General features: G+C 42.2%; 1 protein-coding gene across 1 annotated transcript in view; it reads right to left on the bottom strand.

Annotated features, from left to right (window-relative positions):
* Nucleotides 1-396: 396 nt before the first annotated feature.
* LOC124775720 overlaps nucleotides 397-16,693 on the bottom strand; it is a 79,099-nt gene continuing 62,802 nt past the window's right edge. The window contains exons 3-5 of the mRNA XM_047250546.1: nucleotides 8,734-9,003; nucleotides 5,186-5,469; nucleotides 397-459 (exon numbers count right to left, since the gene is read on the bottom strand). Coding sequence (XP_047106502.1) covers nucleotides 397-459; nucleotides 5,186-5,469; nucleotides 8,734-9,003 — 617 coding nt within the window. The remainder of the gene's footprint in view (nucleotides 460-5,185; nucleotides 5,470-8,733; nucleotides 9,004-16,693) is intronic.

Here is a 16,693-nt window from a genome sequence, read left to right as displayed (position 1 = left end):
TAATGTACAAATCATAGTGTTATACTGAAAACGAGTTACATGTAGCTACAAGGTAGAAAATATCGCCATCGAGTAAGTTTAACAAATTCTTTTGAGATTTAAGTGATATGGTACTAAAAGCACGAATTAAATACGTGTCATGATGTACGTGGTAACAACTGGGATCAATTAGCACGGTATACACAGTTCACAATATTCGGAGCGTTCAACCATGTAGCGTTAAGTCTAGATGCTAGTGTAACTTGGTACTTTAGATGTTGTATAGCAAAGGTGTAAGGAATAAGATTCTTTTTATATATACAGTTAAACAGTATAATAGCACCGTATAATTACAGGATGTTATTTTACCCTGATGCATAATATGGTGCGATATATTCTATTATTACTACTACAGTGTCACCTAGGGGTTGATATAACATCTGTCCTGTTTACTTTAGAGTCTCCAAAGTCACCATTCAGCTATTAAGCGAAGATGAGTATGCATAATTGGGACAATATGCATGGCATTTTAGTTTCTTACAAACGTGCAGTCGATTAAAACGTGACCCAGTTGTAAGGGTTTCATCTTTAACAGGCAAAATGTACTTGTGTGACAAGTACACAGTTGAAATTCCCAGGCATATTAAAACAGTGCCGAAAAGGGACTCGAGTCTGCGAATTATAATCTTTTTCGGGCTCAGAATTTTGTTTTGCAATGAAATTTCAAATTGGCGTACATTCCACTGCAGAGCTGAAAGTCATTCTAGAAGTACATACATAACAACGCGCTGTTAAGACTAGATATTCGTTTTAAATTGACATTGTTTATTGCCATGCTGTGAACAAATTTGGATATGTAGAAATTTCGAACTTTTTACTTCGCATTTGTCTGATGACTGAATTACAATCCATTCGTATTTGATGATTCATTTGTGATCCTCTATTACCAGTAAACAACAATGGGGAGAATATATATATATATATATATATATATATATATATATATATATATATATATATATATATATATATATACACTCCTGGAAATGGAAAAAAGAACACATTGACACCGGTGTGTCAGACCCACCATACTTGCTCCGGACACTGCGAGAGGGCTGTACAAGCAATGATCACACGCACGGCACAGCGGACACACCAGGAACCGCGGTGTTGGCCGTCGAATGGCGCTAGCTGCGCAGCATTCGTGCACCGCCGCCGTCAGTGTCAGCCAGTTTGCCGTGGCATACGGAGCTCCATCGCAGTCTTTAACACTGGTAGCATGCCGCGACAGCGTGGTCGTGAACCATATGTGCAGTTGACGGACTTTGAGCGAGGGCGTATAGTGGGCATGCGGGAGGCCGGGTGGACGTACCGCCGAATTGCTCAACACGTGGGGCGTGAGGTCTCCACAGTACATCGATGTTGTCGCCAGTGGTCGGCGGAAGGTGCACGTGCCCGTCGACCTGGGACCGGACCGCAGCGACGCACGGATGCACGCCAAGACCGTAGGATCCTACGCAGTGCCGTAGGGGACCACACCGCCACTTCCCAGCAAATTAGGGACACTGTTGCTCCTGGAGTATCGGCGAGGACCATTCGCAACCGTCTCCATGAAGCTGGGCTACGGTCCCGCACACCGTTAGGCCGTCTTCCGCTCACGCCCCAACATCGTGCAGCCCGCCTCCAGTGGTGTCGCGACAGGCGTGAATGGAGGGACGAATGGAGACGTGTCGTCTTCAGCGATGAGAGTCGCTTCCAGCTTGGTGCCAATGATGGTCGTATGCGTGTTTGGCGCCGTGCAGGTGAGCGCCACAATCAGGACTGCATACGACCGAGGCACACAGGGCCAACACCCGGCATCATGGTGTGGGGAGCGATCTCCTACACTGGCCGTACACGACTGGTGATCGTCGAGGGGACACTGAATAGTGCACGGTACATCCAAACCGTCATCGAACCCATCGTTCTACCATTCCTAGACCGGCAAGGAAACTTGCTGTTCCAACAGGACAATGCACGTCCGCATGTATGCAGACGAAATAAGAAGGGAAACTTGCCGTGCTCTGTTGAAGGCTCCTACTCAACGCAGTAATTTAACCTCTGCAGAAAGGGCTGCATTACGAAATCTTAGAGAGGACCCTGACGTAGTGGTATTGAAAGCTGACAAAGGTAATGCAACTGTTTTGTTACCTCATGGTGTGTATAAAGATAAGATGTATGGTCTGCTAAGTGACTCTACCTATAGGAGGATTGATTACGATCCTACAGGACGTGTGCAACGAAAAACTTCAGCACTATTAAATTCCTCCTCCTTACCGCAAGAGACCATCAAGAGGTTAAAACCACATGGTTGTGTACCTCCAAGACTGTATGGCCTTCCAAAGATTCATAAAGAGGGTCTTCCTCTGCGTCCAATAGTGAGCAACATTGGAGCTCCTACGTATGATTTAGCTAAACATCTCGCTTCCTTACTGAGATCTTTCGTAGGCAAGTGCTCACATCACATACGAAACTCAGCTGATTTTATCAATAGACTGGGGGCTCTTCGTCTTAGCAGTGTAGACCTTCTAGTAAGTTTTGATGTGGTCTCACTTTTTACAAAAGTTTCTCTTGCAGATTTTGACACTGATTGGTAACATGTTTCCTGTTGATATCACTGCTTTGTTCAGGCACGCACTTTCCTCAACTTATTTTATGTTTAATCAAGAATATTTTGAACAGACTGACGGTGTCGCCATGGGTAGCCCCCTCTCTCCTTTGGTCGCCAACCTTTTTATGGAGGACTTTGAAGAGAGAGCGCTTGAATCAGCTGCCCTGAAGCCAACAGTTTTTTGGCGGTATGTGGATGACACTTTCATAGTGTGGCCCCATGGAGAAGATAAATTAATGGAGTTTCTACATCACCTCAACTCCATTCATAGCAACATCCTGTTCACCATGGAAATAGAGAAAGATGGTTGTTTGCCTTTCTTGGATGTCCTGGTTCGAAGGAAGAATGATGGTTCTCTAGGGCATTCAGTTTACCGGAAACCCACTCATACTGATTTGTACCTGCAAGCATCGAGTTGCCATCACCCATCACAAACCATGAGTTTGCTTAAAACGCTTGTTCATAGAGCTCATACCGTCCCAGATCTAGATAGCTTATCTCAAGAACTCGCCCATTTAAAGACAGTATTCAGCGAAAATGGGTATTCCATCCGGCAGATTAGCAGGGCACTAACAGTTAAAACTAAAAAGCAGGAAGTGAATAAGGAGGAGAACATGCCGGAACAATCTTTAGCTTTTCTTCCTTTCGTTGGCAACACTTCGTTTAAAATAGCAAGAATCCTCCGAAAATTTCAGGTAAAAGTGGTTTTCCGCCCACCATCGAAGATTGCGGACCTTGTGGGATCGGTTAAGGACAATCTGTTACTACGAAAGGCCGGAATTTACAAGATACCGTGCCAATGTGGTATGGCTTACATAGGTCAAACCACACGCACCGTGAAAGAACGCTGCACTGAACATCAACGTTATACCCGCCTTTTGCAGCCAAGCAAGTCCGCTATTGCTGAACATTGTATTTCTACTGGACATTCAATGGAGTATGAGAAAACAATGACTTTGTCTACAGCAACGTCTTTCTGGGACTCCATTATTAAAGAATCCGTAGAAATACGACTGGCGGAAAATCTGTTAAACCGTGACAGCGGCTACCAGCTGGACAGTGCATGGAATCCCATCATCTACACGATTTGCTCAAATCGAAGACGACAGAGTGCGTCGATGGCCGTGGCAAACAGCAACGCAGAGGGCGACTGAGTTCCGCTATTCCACCAGCGAGGGCACTGCCGGCGGGCAGTGTTGGTTCAACTATCAAATTTTCGACGCATGCGCAGAATAGTTACAGTACGCTATATATTGCGGAGCGGAGAACTTTATCGCCAGTCTGCGACGGCTCACCTGAAGATGACTGGCAGGTGCCCAGTTGAAATATCGTGCGAAGTATTGAACGACGACCGGCTGCAAGTCCGAAATTTGTTTGAACAGTCAATTCGCCGGGAAAATTTTAAAATTCACAGCAACCAACTGAATAAAAACATTTAAGATCAATGCAACTCTCAGGTGACATTCACACGTTCCCACTGCAGTACTATTGGGGACATAGTGAATTTTCTGTTCTGTTGTTCTAGAGAGGTGTTTGTAGAAAGCAGATGCTCAAAGTGTTGACTTACATGGCTATGACAACAAACGATGGACTATGAGATATGTTCCAACAAGGCATGTTTTTGCTTTACTCGTTCACCGGCTACAACCAGTTCTTTAGCAGTTTCCACTGGATCTATGTAAATGATCCTTCAGCCTTTTGTCTTGTGACTGGATTTCTTGTGTAACTATCAGTACACTTAAGCCCAGGCAATGTACAAACTGACACTCAAGTATGGATGATACTGTGCGTCAATGCCTGTTAACGGTGGTGTGACATAGGGATACGAATTATTAATGTCTCATGATCTACAAAAACCGTAAGGGGAAATAATATGTTGATGCCTTCTTCCGTCTGATAAGGAGACCACAAGTGCTCTATATCATACCACCCCTCAATAAACTGTGAAGGTTTGTCACTAGAATAGGCATACACTATGTAGAAAGGTAATGGCTCGGTTGATACATTCAATACCACTGGTAATTGCTTAAAACTAAAATGACATTACCTGTGAAGAAAAGGACAACCGTTACTAATACTTTTGTAAGGCGTATTTCTATTACTCACCGTCGATTAATCTTAATTGTATTGCAAGTAGTAAAGAAAAATCTCATCAAAATGCATTAAAGGTATTTACTAGTTTTAGTCTGTCATAAGAACATTGGGAGAATATGTCAGATACGAAATACAGCTAAAATCCTGTCAGATGAATACACATAGGGAATACAGATCACACACATTTCTTCGTGTAGTTTAGTAACAAAACATTCGGATATGTTTGTGAATAGCTGTTCATCGCTGATGACTAAGTGTCAACTATACGACGATTAGTCCCTACAATATAACTTTCTATCTTTCAGATATAAAGACAAATAGTACCAAGAACTTTAAATGTACTCATAAAATTCCTTTACTAACAGAGACTGGCGAGACGTATTTCAAGTAGGACAATGAGTACCGATTCCTAAATGACATAACGACAGCTTCGTCAAACTTTTTTGGATCGTTCATCGCTACTGCGTAGTCCGCACCGTGTTCCTCGGAAGTGAGGATGATTCCACTTATGGCACTAAAGAAAACGCCGATGACTAAGCAGTGATCCATGTCCTTCTTCAGCTCCTCGAAGTTGTAGGCCTCGGCCTGCTGTTCCACTCCTAGACCCCGCAGCAGGCCCACCAGCCTGCTGTGGTACTCGCGCAGCAGGTCCTCCATGTGGTGGCGGTGGACGTCTTCGCTGGCGCTCGAGTACAAGAAGTACAGCAGGTCCGAGGCCGGGCTGGTTACTGATGAACACTGTAATTCTACCAAACAGTCAGTTATTAGGTAAATGTATCGAGATTAGCGTGATTCTCACAAGTAAAGGGCACATAATCTATCTTGTTATTTTCCTGTTTGGTTTATTGCTAGATTTCAAATTATTCTATAGTAAATTATTAATACCAGAAGGCCAAAGGTGGTTTAAAATGAAGGGCCGTGCTAAAGCGCTGAACAGCATGTAGACCCTCTACAGGTAAGCAGAGGGAAATGGAAGTAGTGGAGTGAAAAGGGGATCGTACGTAGGGAGTTCCTTACTTTCTGCACTGGAAGACAGACATACGTATCAGTTCAGAATGAAGAATGAAGAATATGCCACTGGTGCCAACCAGCAGTAAGTGTACTCAGAGGCACTTGTCATGAAATCTGAATATTATTTCGTTATTCACCGCTAAAGTAACATGAATAGCGTGTAATTCAGACAGAAAGTAAACATATCCTAGACTAGCACAATACAGTGTGTTCTGCAGCGATAATCGCCCACCGACGCTGCAGTAGGACCGCTGAAAGATCTTGCTTGTACTCGAAGAAATCGCCATGTTGTTATAATCATCCTCTAACATTAAAAGAGGGAGCTTTCAGTGTGGTTACATCGTTCTCGATCCCCTTACTCATTTTTTTTTTTCGAAGAGACTGTCACAACAAATTTCACTAAAATAAGAAATTTCAAGAGACAGGATCCATGTTAGACAAGAAAAGGTCTAGATAACCAACGCATCCAACGGAAGATAAATCAGTGGGTAACAGATGAAATATTTCAGCTGAACGACGAAAGGAGGAAGTACAGAAAGACTCAGGGAAATTCAGGAATACGGAAATACATGTCACTTAGGAATGAAATAAATAGAAAGCTAAAGTAAAATGGCCACATGAAAAAGAAATGATCTCGTCGGAAGAACTCATTCAGTATATGGAAAATTAAAAAAAAAAAAAAATCGGTGAAGAAAAAAGCAAGGATGGTAGGATGGTAACGTTAATGCCGCGCGGGATTAGCCGAGCGGTCTAGGGCGCTGCAGTCATGGACTGTGCGGCTGGTCCCGGCGGAGGTTCGAGTCCTGCCTCGGGCATGGATGTGTGGGTTTGTCCTTAGGGTAATTTAGGTTAAGTAGTGTGTAAGCTTAGGGACTGATGACCTTAGCAGTTAAGTCCCATAAGACTTCACACACATTTGAACATTTTTTGGTAACGTTAATAACAGTGCAATAGGAGTGCCACTGTAAAATGCAGAAGAGAGCTCACAGATGGTATGAGTACATCGAATGCTTCTACTACGAGTTGGCTGCTAGTCTCTCTTAATTATGATAATTCTGCTTACCTGCACTCCTATTTTATTTTTCTTTATTGGACCAACTACTGCATTACCTATATTTTATTTCGTATTTATAACGCTGTATACACCTGACTAGAAATTCTGTTCAACCTGCCACCAAACTTCACTAATCCCCATTGTATGCAACTTCAAGCTACCCATTTTATTTTAGGGGATCTAACATTTCACACTCCGACCCGTAGAATGTCAGTATTGTTTCTCCTGACTGTAGAAATAGGTACCGCTTTGGAGAGATAAGGCACATTCCACTGCAGGAAATGAAACAGTTCAGGTTGCCGCATGAACGTGATATCGCTTAAGTTTTGCACTGGCCGGATGAATAAGAAGTACGCTGTCATCACATTTCATTGCGCTCATACCTTGGGTTGACCAGAGATGGAACACTTCTTATCGAATTCAGGTGCAAACATTGGGCTTTTCACTTGAGACTATATCTCGCATATAACAGAAAAAAACACGTGTCGACAGAACACGCACCCTTTTGCGTCAGCTGTAGATGACACGGATCGGCAGCAACTATAACGGAGCAAGAAGCTGTAACAGAGCAGCACGGTATCCGAATTGCAATGGTGTTAGAAAATAGTCACGTGGTTTAAGAAGTCAAACAAGCACAATGAAGTCGAAAGCAGTGATCCTCAAACCAATCTGACACATATCACCCGGAACCACGAACTAGCTATAGGGACAAATACCTGAAACCTTGTATCAGCAAATCTGATATACCAGTTGACACGGGAGCTGCAACATGGCTGTTAAACGCTCCAAATATTGAAAATGTTTGTCAAAACTGACTAGTTGTGTTTTACGTTGGTACATGCCTGCAGCCGTGTTCGATTGTTTGGAAAACATGTGGCAAAAAATACTGCTGGAGAACACGGCACCTTTCACTCAGATACTGATGAATCAGAATCTTCTCCAAAAGCTAGAAGTACTGAATCTACTTGGGTAACTGTACCCATGTGCCGGCCGCTGTGGCCAAGCGGTTCTAGGCGCTTCAGTCCGGAACCGCGCTGCCGCTACGGTCGCAGGTTCGAATCCTGCCTCAGGCATGGATGTGTGTGATGTCCAAAAGTCAGTTAGGTTTAGTTAGTTCTAAGTCTAGGGACTGATGACTTCAGATGTTAAGTCCCATAGTGCTTAGAGCCATTTGAACCATTTTTGTACCCATGTGGTGAAATGTCACTTCTCCGAGGTTCTGCAGACGACATGTATTTTCTGCACAACTTGAAGCAAAATATTTTATGACGTATACAAAATAGGATTAGTAGGATGAATATTAATACTGCTGAAAAGTTCAGTCTTACCTGAAAATCAACCAGGCGGACTTCTGAAACTTCTCCATTCACATACTTAAACATCATGTTGTTCTTCCAGCAGTCACCGTGAGTCAAAACTGAAAGCTTTGTTTGCCTCTTGATCTGCTCCATTCTTTCATATGCAACGTCGTGAAAGCATTCAGCCAATGCCCTGTATCTTTCCGAATATTGCTCGTAGCCAGAGCATTTGTCTAACTCGTTTGCTAGTGCTTTCAATGACGTTTTGGCTCTAGGTGCCAAATGCTGCAGAAAGTTTTCCTCTGTGAACATGTGTATCCAGAACTTGTCCTTGTAGTGGGGCTGTTTAGTGAGCAGATAGGCTGAAGCGGCGTGCAGCCGAGCATATGCTCGCAGCGCCACTGCACAGTGTTTCAAGTCTAGCGGTTGGCCAGCCTGAGCCAGCCTGTAGCCAGTAGGTGAGAGGTCCTCCAGTACGATGTAAGACGAGGGCTCCCGGCCCCATTGGTAGCACCTGGCTCCCAGTGGCCGGAACTCTTCACCCTCCAGCTACGCCAACTGCTCATGGATCTTTGGCATGACATCGTACAACATTTCTGCTTCGACCTTGAAAACATCGCATTTTTCTGTCAGATCCTTCAGCTGACCAGACTCAAGAACTGTTTTCACTATCAGGGTTTTCTTCTGAATCTTCTCATTGCCTTCATAGCTCAGGAACACAGTGAGTCTGAACATGAGACTTCCATAGCCAAGTCCTTCAGCATTTGCGTACTCGACATTCATCGAGTCAACGGTAATTTTCTTTCGTTCTGCTTCCTTCAAAACAGATTCTATGAAATCGTGATTTATCCATGAAGGTGGCGGAACTGGCGTATCAGTTGATAATTCCATGTTGTTAATTTGCCTCAGATCCATATCTGTGGACAGAATAAATCACCGCATTGTACGATACGTGAGCGAAAGGCACTGGACCCAGAGGTATGCATAATGAAAATGTGGCAGTGAATGAAACATACTACCTTCTGTAATCATCTGCTCTCTCTCTCTCTCTCTCTCTCTCTCTCTCTCTCTCTCTCTCCCTCTCTGTCTCTCTTCACGATAAACACACCTACACACACACACGCACACACACATACACACACACACACACACACACACACACACACACACACACACAGAGAGAGAGAGAGAGAGAGAGACTTCTACACAAAACACATCCTCCTCTATGGACATCATGTATGTGAGTTCCGAGACGTCCTCGTACCCCCTTCACGTTGTGGAGTTAGGAAAATGTGTACTTGTTTTAGTGTATCTCTGTTTTAAGGCTAGCAAAAAGGGATTTTTGTTAGTATTGCTTTGACGGACTGTTATAGTCATTCTGTTTTGAAGTCATGGCAATTAGTGATGTGATGAGTCAGCTTTAATTGGACACAGAAACAGCTACTCTGTTCACTCCATAAAGTAATATTGTAATGAGGATCGATGTGTGCACAGTAAGTTACTTTAACACCAGTTATAAGATGAGTGAGTTCTTTTACATTAATGAGAGAGAATGTTCAGTTAAGAGCTATGATAATTTATTCATATGATAATAATTGCATAGACCTTGTTCTCAAAAGAGCAGCTGAACCTCAAGGACAGCTTTCAATATTCCACAACATTTGACAACGTAGTGTTATTGATTGATGTTTGCCAACGAATTATCTGACAACGAGATTGAGCAACGAGTTGAAACCGGCGTTGTTTGTTGGCACTGTTTCCAAGTACACTGCCTCGCTTATGTCTATTAGACTCTGAAGAGTTCAAGATATATGAAAGTTCATAGAGGAGGAAAGTAATTCTTTTTTGTCTGTGGAAAATGCCCATTAAATGTAAAAGTAGGAAAAGAACCCACCTCATTTTCCGATTTTCGTCGGGATATAGCGATGATACCTTTTTGGACTAAGGTACGTACGTGAATGGAAATTCTTGTTTGGACTTTCGTGCATACAGTAGGACGGAGCTACAGCACACTTGCTCTTAATGTGTCTCAGTTCCTTATGCACAATTTCAAGACTCGTGGATTTGGTATGGTTCAGCAGTGTTTTCAGCACCACTGAAATGGGCACCACGAGGCCTGGACATTACGTCAGAATAACGAGAATAAGAACGTCCCATGTGGCTCGATGTCAGTAGAATACTAACGGACATTTGCGTGACAGCATTAAGGATATCTTTCGAAATGTAACATATGATATACTACACAAGATGTCAAGGGAGACAGTAAACACAGCGCTATCAAAAATTATCTACGAAGACCTGTATCAATACAAGCATAGATATCAAACGCGTTTGAGCATCCATGTCACACCTGACACCATCGCCATATTCCTTGAATTGTAATACATTTCAAATCTGATGAACACAAAAATCATGTACTGTAAATGTATTACCATAGTTTATTGCGCCGAACATATATCAGGCACATACCTGTGCGAAAATAATAAGGAACCTATGCAACAGGCGAGTGAATCCTGCAAAATTTGTAGATATATGTTTGGGGAAACAATGCGTATTCCAAAAATGTTAATGGTGTTCTCAGCACTGTAGCTGTGAAGAAACGATGCACAGTGAAAGCACGTCTCAATACTTGAAAAATTTTACATTTTAACTTTTATAACAGATACGTAACTGAGATAAAGTTAATAATATTTTTATTACGATAACTGTTCGTGCTTCTTATGTGGAACCGAGAACGCTATGGTGAGGATAGGACTTTTGTAAGCGAGAGTAGGAAAATACAAAATTATTTTGTGGTGTTACTGGCGCATCAGTTCCTCTTTTTTTTATGTATTCCTTTTGTGACTGGTTTAGTGCGCAGTGCGACCCGACAAGAATTCATCTCCTGCGCCGACCTCTTCATCTCACAGTAGTACTTGCAGACTTCAGTTATCTGCTGGATGCGTTCCAGTTTCCGCCTGTCCACAGCGCGTGGTCTAGTGGCTAGCGTTGCTACCTCGATCAAGAAGTCCCGAGTTCGATTCCCGGCCGGGTCGGGGATTTTCTCTGCCCGAGGTCTGGGTGTTTGTGTCGTCCTTATCATTTTGTCATCATCTTCATCATTTGTGACAGTGACTAGACTGGAATGTGAAAAAAATGGACTGTGTAAAATTGAGACTTTACGAGCGCTGATGACCGCGCAGTTGAGAGCCCCACAAATCAAACATCATCACATCAGTTTCTGCCTTCCTCTACAGCTTTTACCTTTCGTAGCTCACTCTAGCAACACGGAATCTATTCCGTGGTGTCTTACCACATGTCGTACTATCCTGTCCCTTCCACTTGTCAGTATTTTCCATAAATTCCTTTCCTTTGTAGTGTTACGGCTATGTAGGCGAAAGAATCGTCCGCCTTTGTTTGCGAAGCTGTGTGGCCCCTGGGCGGATAGAACTACGTGAGCCACGTGCGTTAATAAGGGACAGGATGTGGCAAAAATCCAGAAGCTGAGCATTTGGACGCCTGTTACTCGCATGTCCTTTGTGCAGGAGATGCTCCAGGAAATGGCAGGGTGTCCACAAACCTTAAAGATGATTAAGTTACAGTTCTTTGAAATTCGACAATAACTCAAAGTCACATATTTTCTCGTTCTGAATACATCTCCTATCTCCGAAAAATAAGGCACATCCAAAGACACAACAATATCTCAACATCTTTAAAACCATAGAAGATAATATTTCACATTTACACAATGTTTCTTTGAATTAACAACTTTTAATCGTTTAGTGCTACTTCACGAATGGTATTTCAGATGATAGTATTGAACTATAGTTACCACCCCTGAAAGCTACGTATCTGTATCTATTTCATTTATTGATTTACCATGTTTTTTTACATCTTTTTCATTTCGCAAATGTTCGTCAGTGCATCATACTCTCCACATTTACACAGAAAATGAATGCAGTATAAATACCTCATAATTTGTTGTACTTGTGGTTTTATTTCATGAATAGTTTATTAGTTTGCCAGTAACTTCATTCAAATGTTTATTCCAAGTGCTATAAAAATTATGCTAATTTAAATGAGGTCAATCGTAAGTGTTAGCAGACACCGCCATTGTAAAAGAACTCCAGAAGGTATTTCTGACAAGCTGGCCTAAATAATTGTTTAAACTATATTGTACGACAATGCGTTGTCATTTAACGTCACTGCACTTGCACAAGAATGCTAGCTTATTTATTTATGAACCATCTATTACGTTTATTTATTGTAAAATCTCTGAATATAAGCGAATGTTTATAATATTGTTTTATTTGAACAGAGCTATAATATTAGTTTAATGCGGGGAGGTGGTCAAGTGAGTCAAATCACGTCTGTAGAGGTTGAGAACGACGTGTTGCTGGTGGGCACGACCTTCAGCTAATTAGAGTTGGACAGTGGCGGAACACTTCCGGAGTCAAGTGGGGACCTGGACTTTCTGAGTGAGGTGCTCGAGGGAGCGATTCTGCGCACTTTATGCCGAGTTCTGGATGGGGGCAGACCCGCCTCTGGTAACGAGTGATATTCGATTGTGGAGGTGATTGATTCTGGTCGGTGAACAGCAGCTAACCTACTTTGGCTTCTGAAGGGACTTAAGATTTCGCGAGGTTTTTAATGTGCTCCAGAGTAGAACTCTGGCTTTTGCTGCTTGATTTACGGAACTGAGAAGAGACACAGTCTAAGTTACTATTCTTTGTATAACGTATGTTAATTTGTGACTAATCATGTTGAACTCAGAACTGTTTCGAGCTGGTGAATATTTCTACATCTACATCTACATGCATACTCCGCAAGCCACCTGACGGTGTGTAGCGGAGGGTACCTTGAGTACCTCTATCGGTTCTCCCTTCTATTCCAGTCTCGTATTGTTCGTGGAAAGAAGGATTGTCGGTATGCCTCTGTGTGGGCTCTAATCTCTCTGATCTTATCCTCATGCTCTCTTCGCGAGATATACGTAGAAGGGAGCAATATACTGCTTGACTCTTCGGTGAAGGTATGTTCTCAAAACTTTAACAAAAGCCCGTAGCGAGCTACTGAGCGTCTCTCCTGCAGAGTTTTCCACTGGATTTTATCTATCATCTCCGTAACGCTTTCGCGATTACTAAATGATCCTGTAACGAAGCGCACTGCTCTCCGTTGGATCTTCTCTATATCTTCTATCAACCCTATCTGGTACAGATCCCACACTGCTGAGCAGTATTCAAGCAGTGGGCGAACAAACGTACTGTAACCTACTTCCTTTGTTTTCGGATTGCATTTCCTTAGGATTCTTCCAATGAATCTCAGTCTGGCATCTGCTTTACCGACGATCAACATTATATGATCATTCCATTTTAAATCACTCCTAGTGCGTACTCCCAGATAATTTATGGTATTAACTGCTTCCAGTTGCTGACCTGCTATTTTGTAGCTAAATGATAAAGGATCTATCTTTCTGTGTATTCGCAGCACATTACACTTGTCTACATTGAGATTCAATTGCCATTCCCTGCACCATGCGTCAATTCGCTGCAGATCCTCCTGCATTTCAGTACAATTTTCCATTGTTACAACCTCTCGATACACCACAGCATCATCTGCAAAAAGCCTCAGTGAACTTCTGATATCATCCACCAGGTCATTTATGTATATTGTGAATAGCAACGGTCCTATGACACTCCCCTGCGGCACACCTGAAATCACGCTTACTTCGGAAGACTTCTCTCCATTGAGAATGACATGCTGCGTCCTGTTATCTAGGAACTCCTCAATCCAATCACACAATTGGTCTGATAGTCCATATGCTCTTACTTTGTTCATCAAACGACTGTGGGGAACTGTATCGAACGCCTTCCGGAAGTCAAGAAACACGGCATCTACCTGTGAACCCGTGTCTATGGTCCTCTGAGTCTCGTGGACGCATAGCGCGAGCTGGGTTTCACATGACCGTCTTTTTCGAAACCCATGCTGATTCCTACAGAGTAGATTTCTAGTCTCCAGAAAAGTCATTATACTCGAACACAATACGTGTTCCAAAATTCTACAACTGATCGACGTTAGAGATATAGGTCTATAGTTCTGCACATCTGTTCGACGTCCCTTCTTGAAAACGGGGATGACCTGTGCCCTTTTCCAATCCTTTGGAACGCTACGCTCTTCTAGAGACCTACGGTACATTTGATGTACTGTGATCGCGAAATGGACTTAGCTTCTGCATATCTTTGATGACGTTTTAGTTATTTTGCTACTATTCTCGTAACGTTGTCAACGTAACTTTACTGCACTTCATAAGGCTGGCGGTCTGCCTGGCTGAGTCTTTCTATTGGGCCTGGGGCCCCAGAGCTTTATAAACAAATTAACATTATCTTATACCGATTCTAGGCGGCCGATTATTTCGCCTAGATGAGCGTAACGTGACACGGCTCCATTCAATGTGTCACATTAGCTGGTTAATTTGGAACTTTTTGTCGCACCAAATTTGAGATACGTAGGTAACATAATAAATACATACATAAGACAATAAACAGAATAGCCTACTTGCTTGTCAGCACAATAGCGTTAGTACCTTTGTGGTGGTGTACGGAACAACATGTGCCTCCTATAATACGTCATAACATTTTATCACCGTACATTTTCTAAATCTAACACAGATTATAAAAATTGCGGAGTATTATTTAAATGCCCAAATAAACACTTAAATTTAGATAAATTCTCGAGTCAGTTCGTTCTTTTCGAAATATTTTTTGCGCTTTTCCGCTCATTTGGTAGTACCTTTTGCTTTGACCACATTTTACGTCACTAGCACAAACACAGCATGTGGTATGTTTCCTGACGTCGGAGTTCATATCGTTCGCAGTTCATCCGCCACTGAAGAAATTCATGACGCCCTTGGCCAAGTACTGCGCCGAACATGCGTCAAACCGTAGTCACTGTCAGTGCTGGAGGACGATAGCTGTCGAAATACGACGGTGGTTTAGTTACCAACAACGGTATGATTTCCCGAATTCCCATAGATCAGGCACTAAACGCACTCCCCAGTGGAATCGATACATTCATAAACAGCATAGAAAAAAAGAAGGAAAAACTTGTTTACAACGTAGATGGAAAAAAATGGCTCTGAGCACTATGGGAGTTAACTTCTGAGGTCATCAGTCCCCTAGAACTTAAAACTACTTAAACCCAACTAACCTAAGGACATCACACACATCCATGCCCGAGGCAGGATTCGAACCTGCGACAGTAGCGATCGAGGGGTTCCAGACTATAGCGCCTAGAACCGGTCGGTCACACCGGCCGGCTTACAACGTAGATAAAACATTTGTTTCGGCTCGACATTTCAAACATTTTGTCCTAGTTCACACAAGAAAATAAGTCTTTGGTACTATGAAATTTGTTCGACACCATAAAACAACAAACAATATACTATTTTTTTACGATGTTACCCAGTCTAATAAGAAATTTTAAAACTATTATTAACTTAAGCAGAAATCATTTATTTATCTTCCCATTCAACGAACCAATAACTGGACGCTAGATTCATCAATATACTATTTGCAAATGAAAACATTCATCCGCAGAATTATTCTCGTAAACGTATCACAAAGTTGTCCCCATGACTTAAAGTACATAAATATATTCAAATCCTTTCCACTCTAATGAATAGTATAGAATTATTCAACGAAATATACCCCCAAAACTTTGCTTGTACTTTCCACGTAACTACATGTTCTGTTCCCATATGTACCTAAAATTTTAATGAGGTCTGATGACCTCCACGAACATAAACTTTTGTTAACAATCATTACAAATAAATTACGTATGTCATATGAGAAATTCACCGAAAATACTCCAAGAAATTCATTTACATAACCCTTTAAATTTCACCCCCAAACCTTACGTACGGTACACATTGAATTCCAATCTGTCGCAACTAATTACTGTTTGCTGACCTCTGCGCACCAAGATTGGTGGGGCCAACACTTACTCTTTTTTTGCGCTAAATTGTACGTCCATATTTTATTACATAAATCTCAAATTCAAGACCTTACCCCTCACACAAAACAGAAATACCCCCAAAATTCCTACATACTACATTTATACACACTCCAGTCTTCATTCACAAAGTACAACTCTGCAACCGTTGCCTGTTATAACACTGTGAGATTTTTTCGAATCTCACTCTTTTACGTTTTTTGAATTCTCAAATTCGACCCCTCTCCCCTTGTTCACCAACGGATTCTTGCGTCTGCGAATAAAGTTTGTTAGTACCACCGGAAAACCGTTTTTAATTCGAGAAATGTACACTTCTTCATCAACATCGTTTATTTCACTAAGCGGCTGCCCATGTTTAATTTCATCTCTCTCTAAGCAATGGTCCCTCAAAAAATCATTTTCAGTATCCCTTCCTTCGTCTTCCATATTCCTAGTACACATTATAATTTCAGGAGAACCATCAGTTTCATTATCCATGGTTAGGTTTTCCTGATGTTCTTCCAACTCATCCGTAGGATTTGAATCATTCTCAAAGTCCTTAGTTTCATCGTGCTCGCAAGCACCAAACATACTGTCCTCTTCCTCTGAGGTAACTATACCAGTAACAAGTTTGTTTGTGTG

Source organism: Schistocerca piceifrons, chromosome 2 (assembly GCF_021461385.2).
Source record: "Schistocerca piceifrons isolate TAMUIC-IGC-003096 chromosome 2, iqSchPice1.1, whole genome shotgun sequence".
Taxonomy (NCBI): Eukaryota; Metazoa; Arthropoda; class Insecta; order Orthoptera; family Acrididae; genus Schistocerca; species Schistocerca piceifrons.
This window is presented reverse-complemented; position numbering and strand designations above follow the sequence as displayed.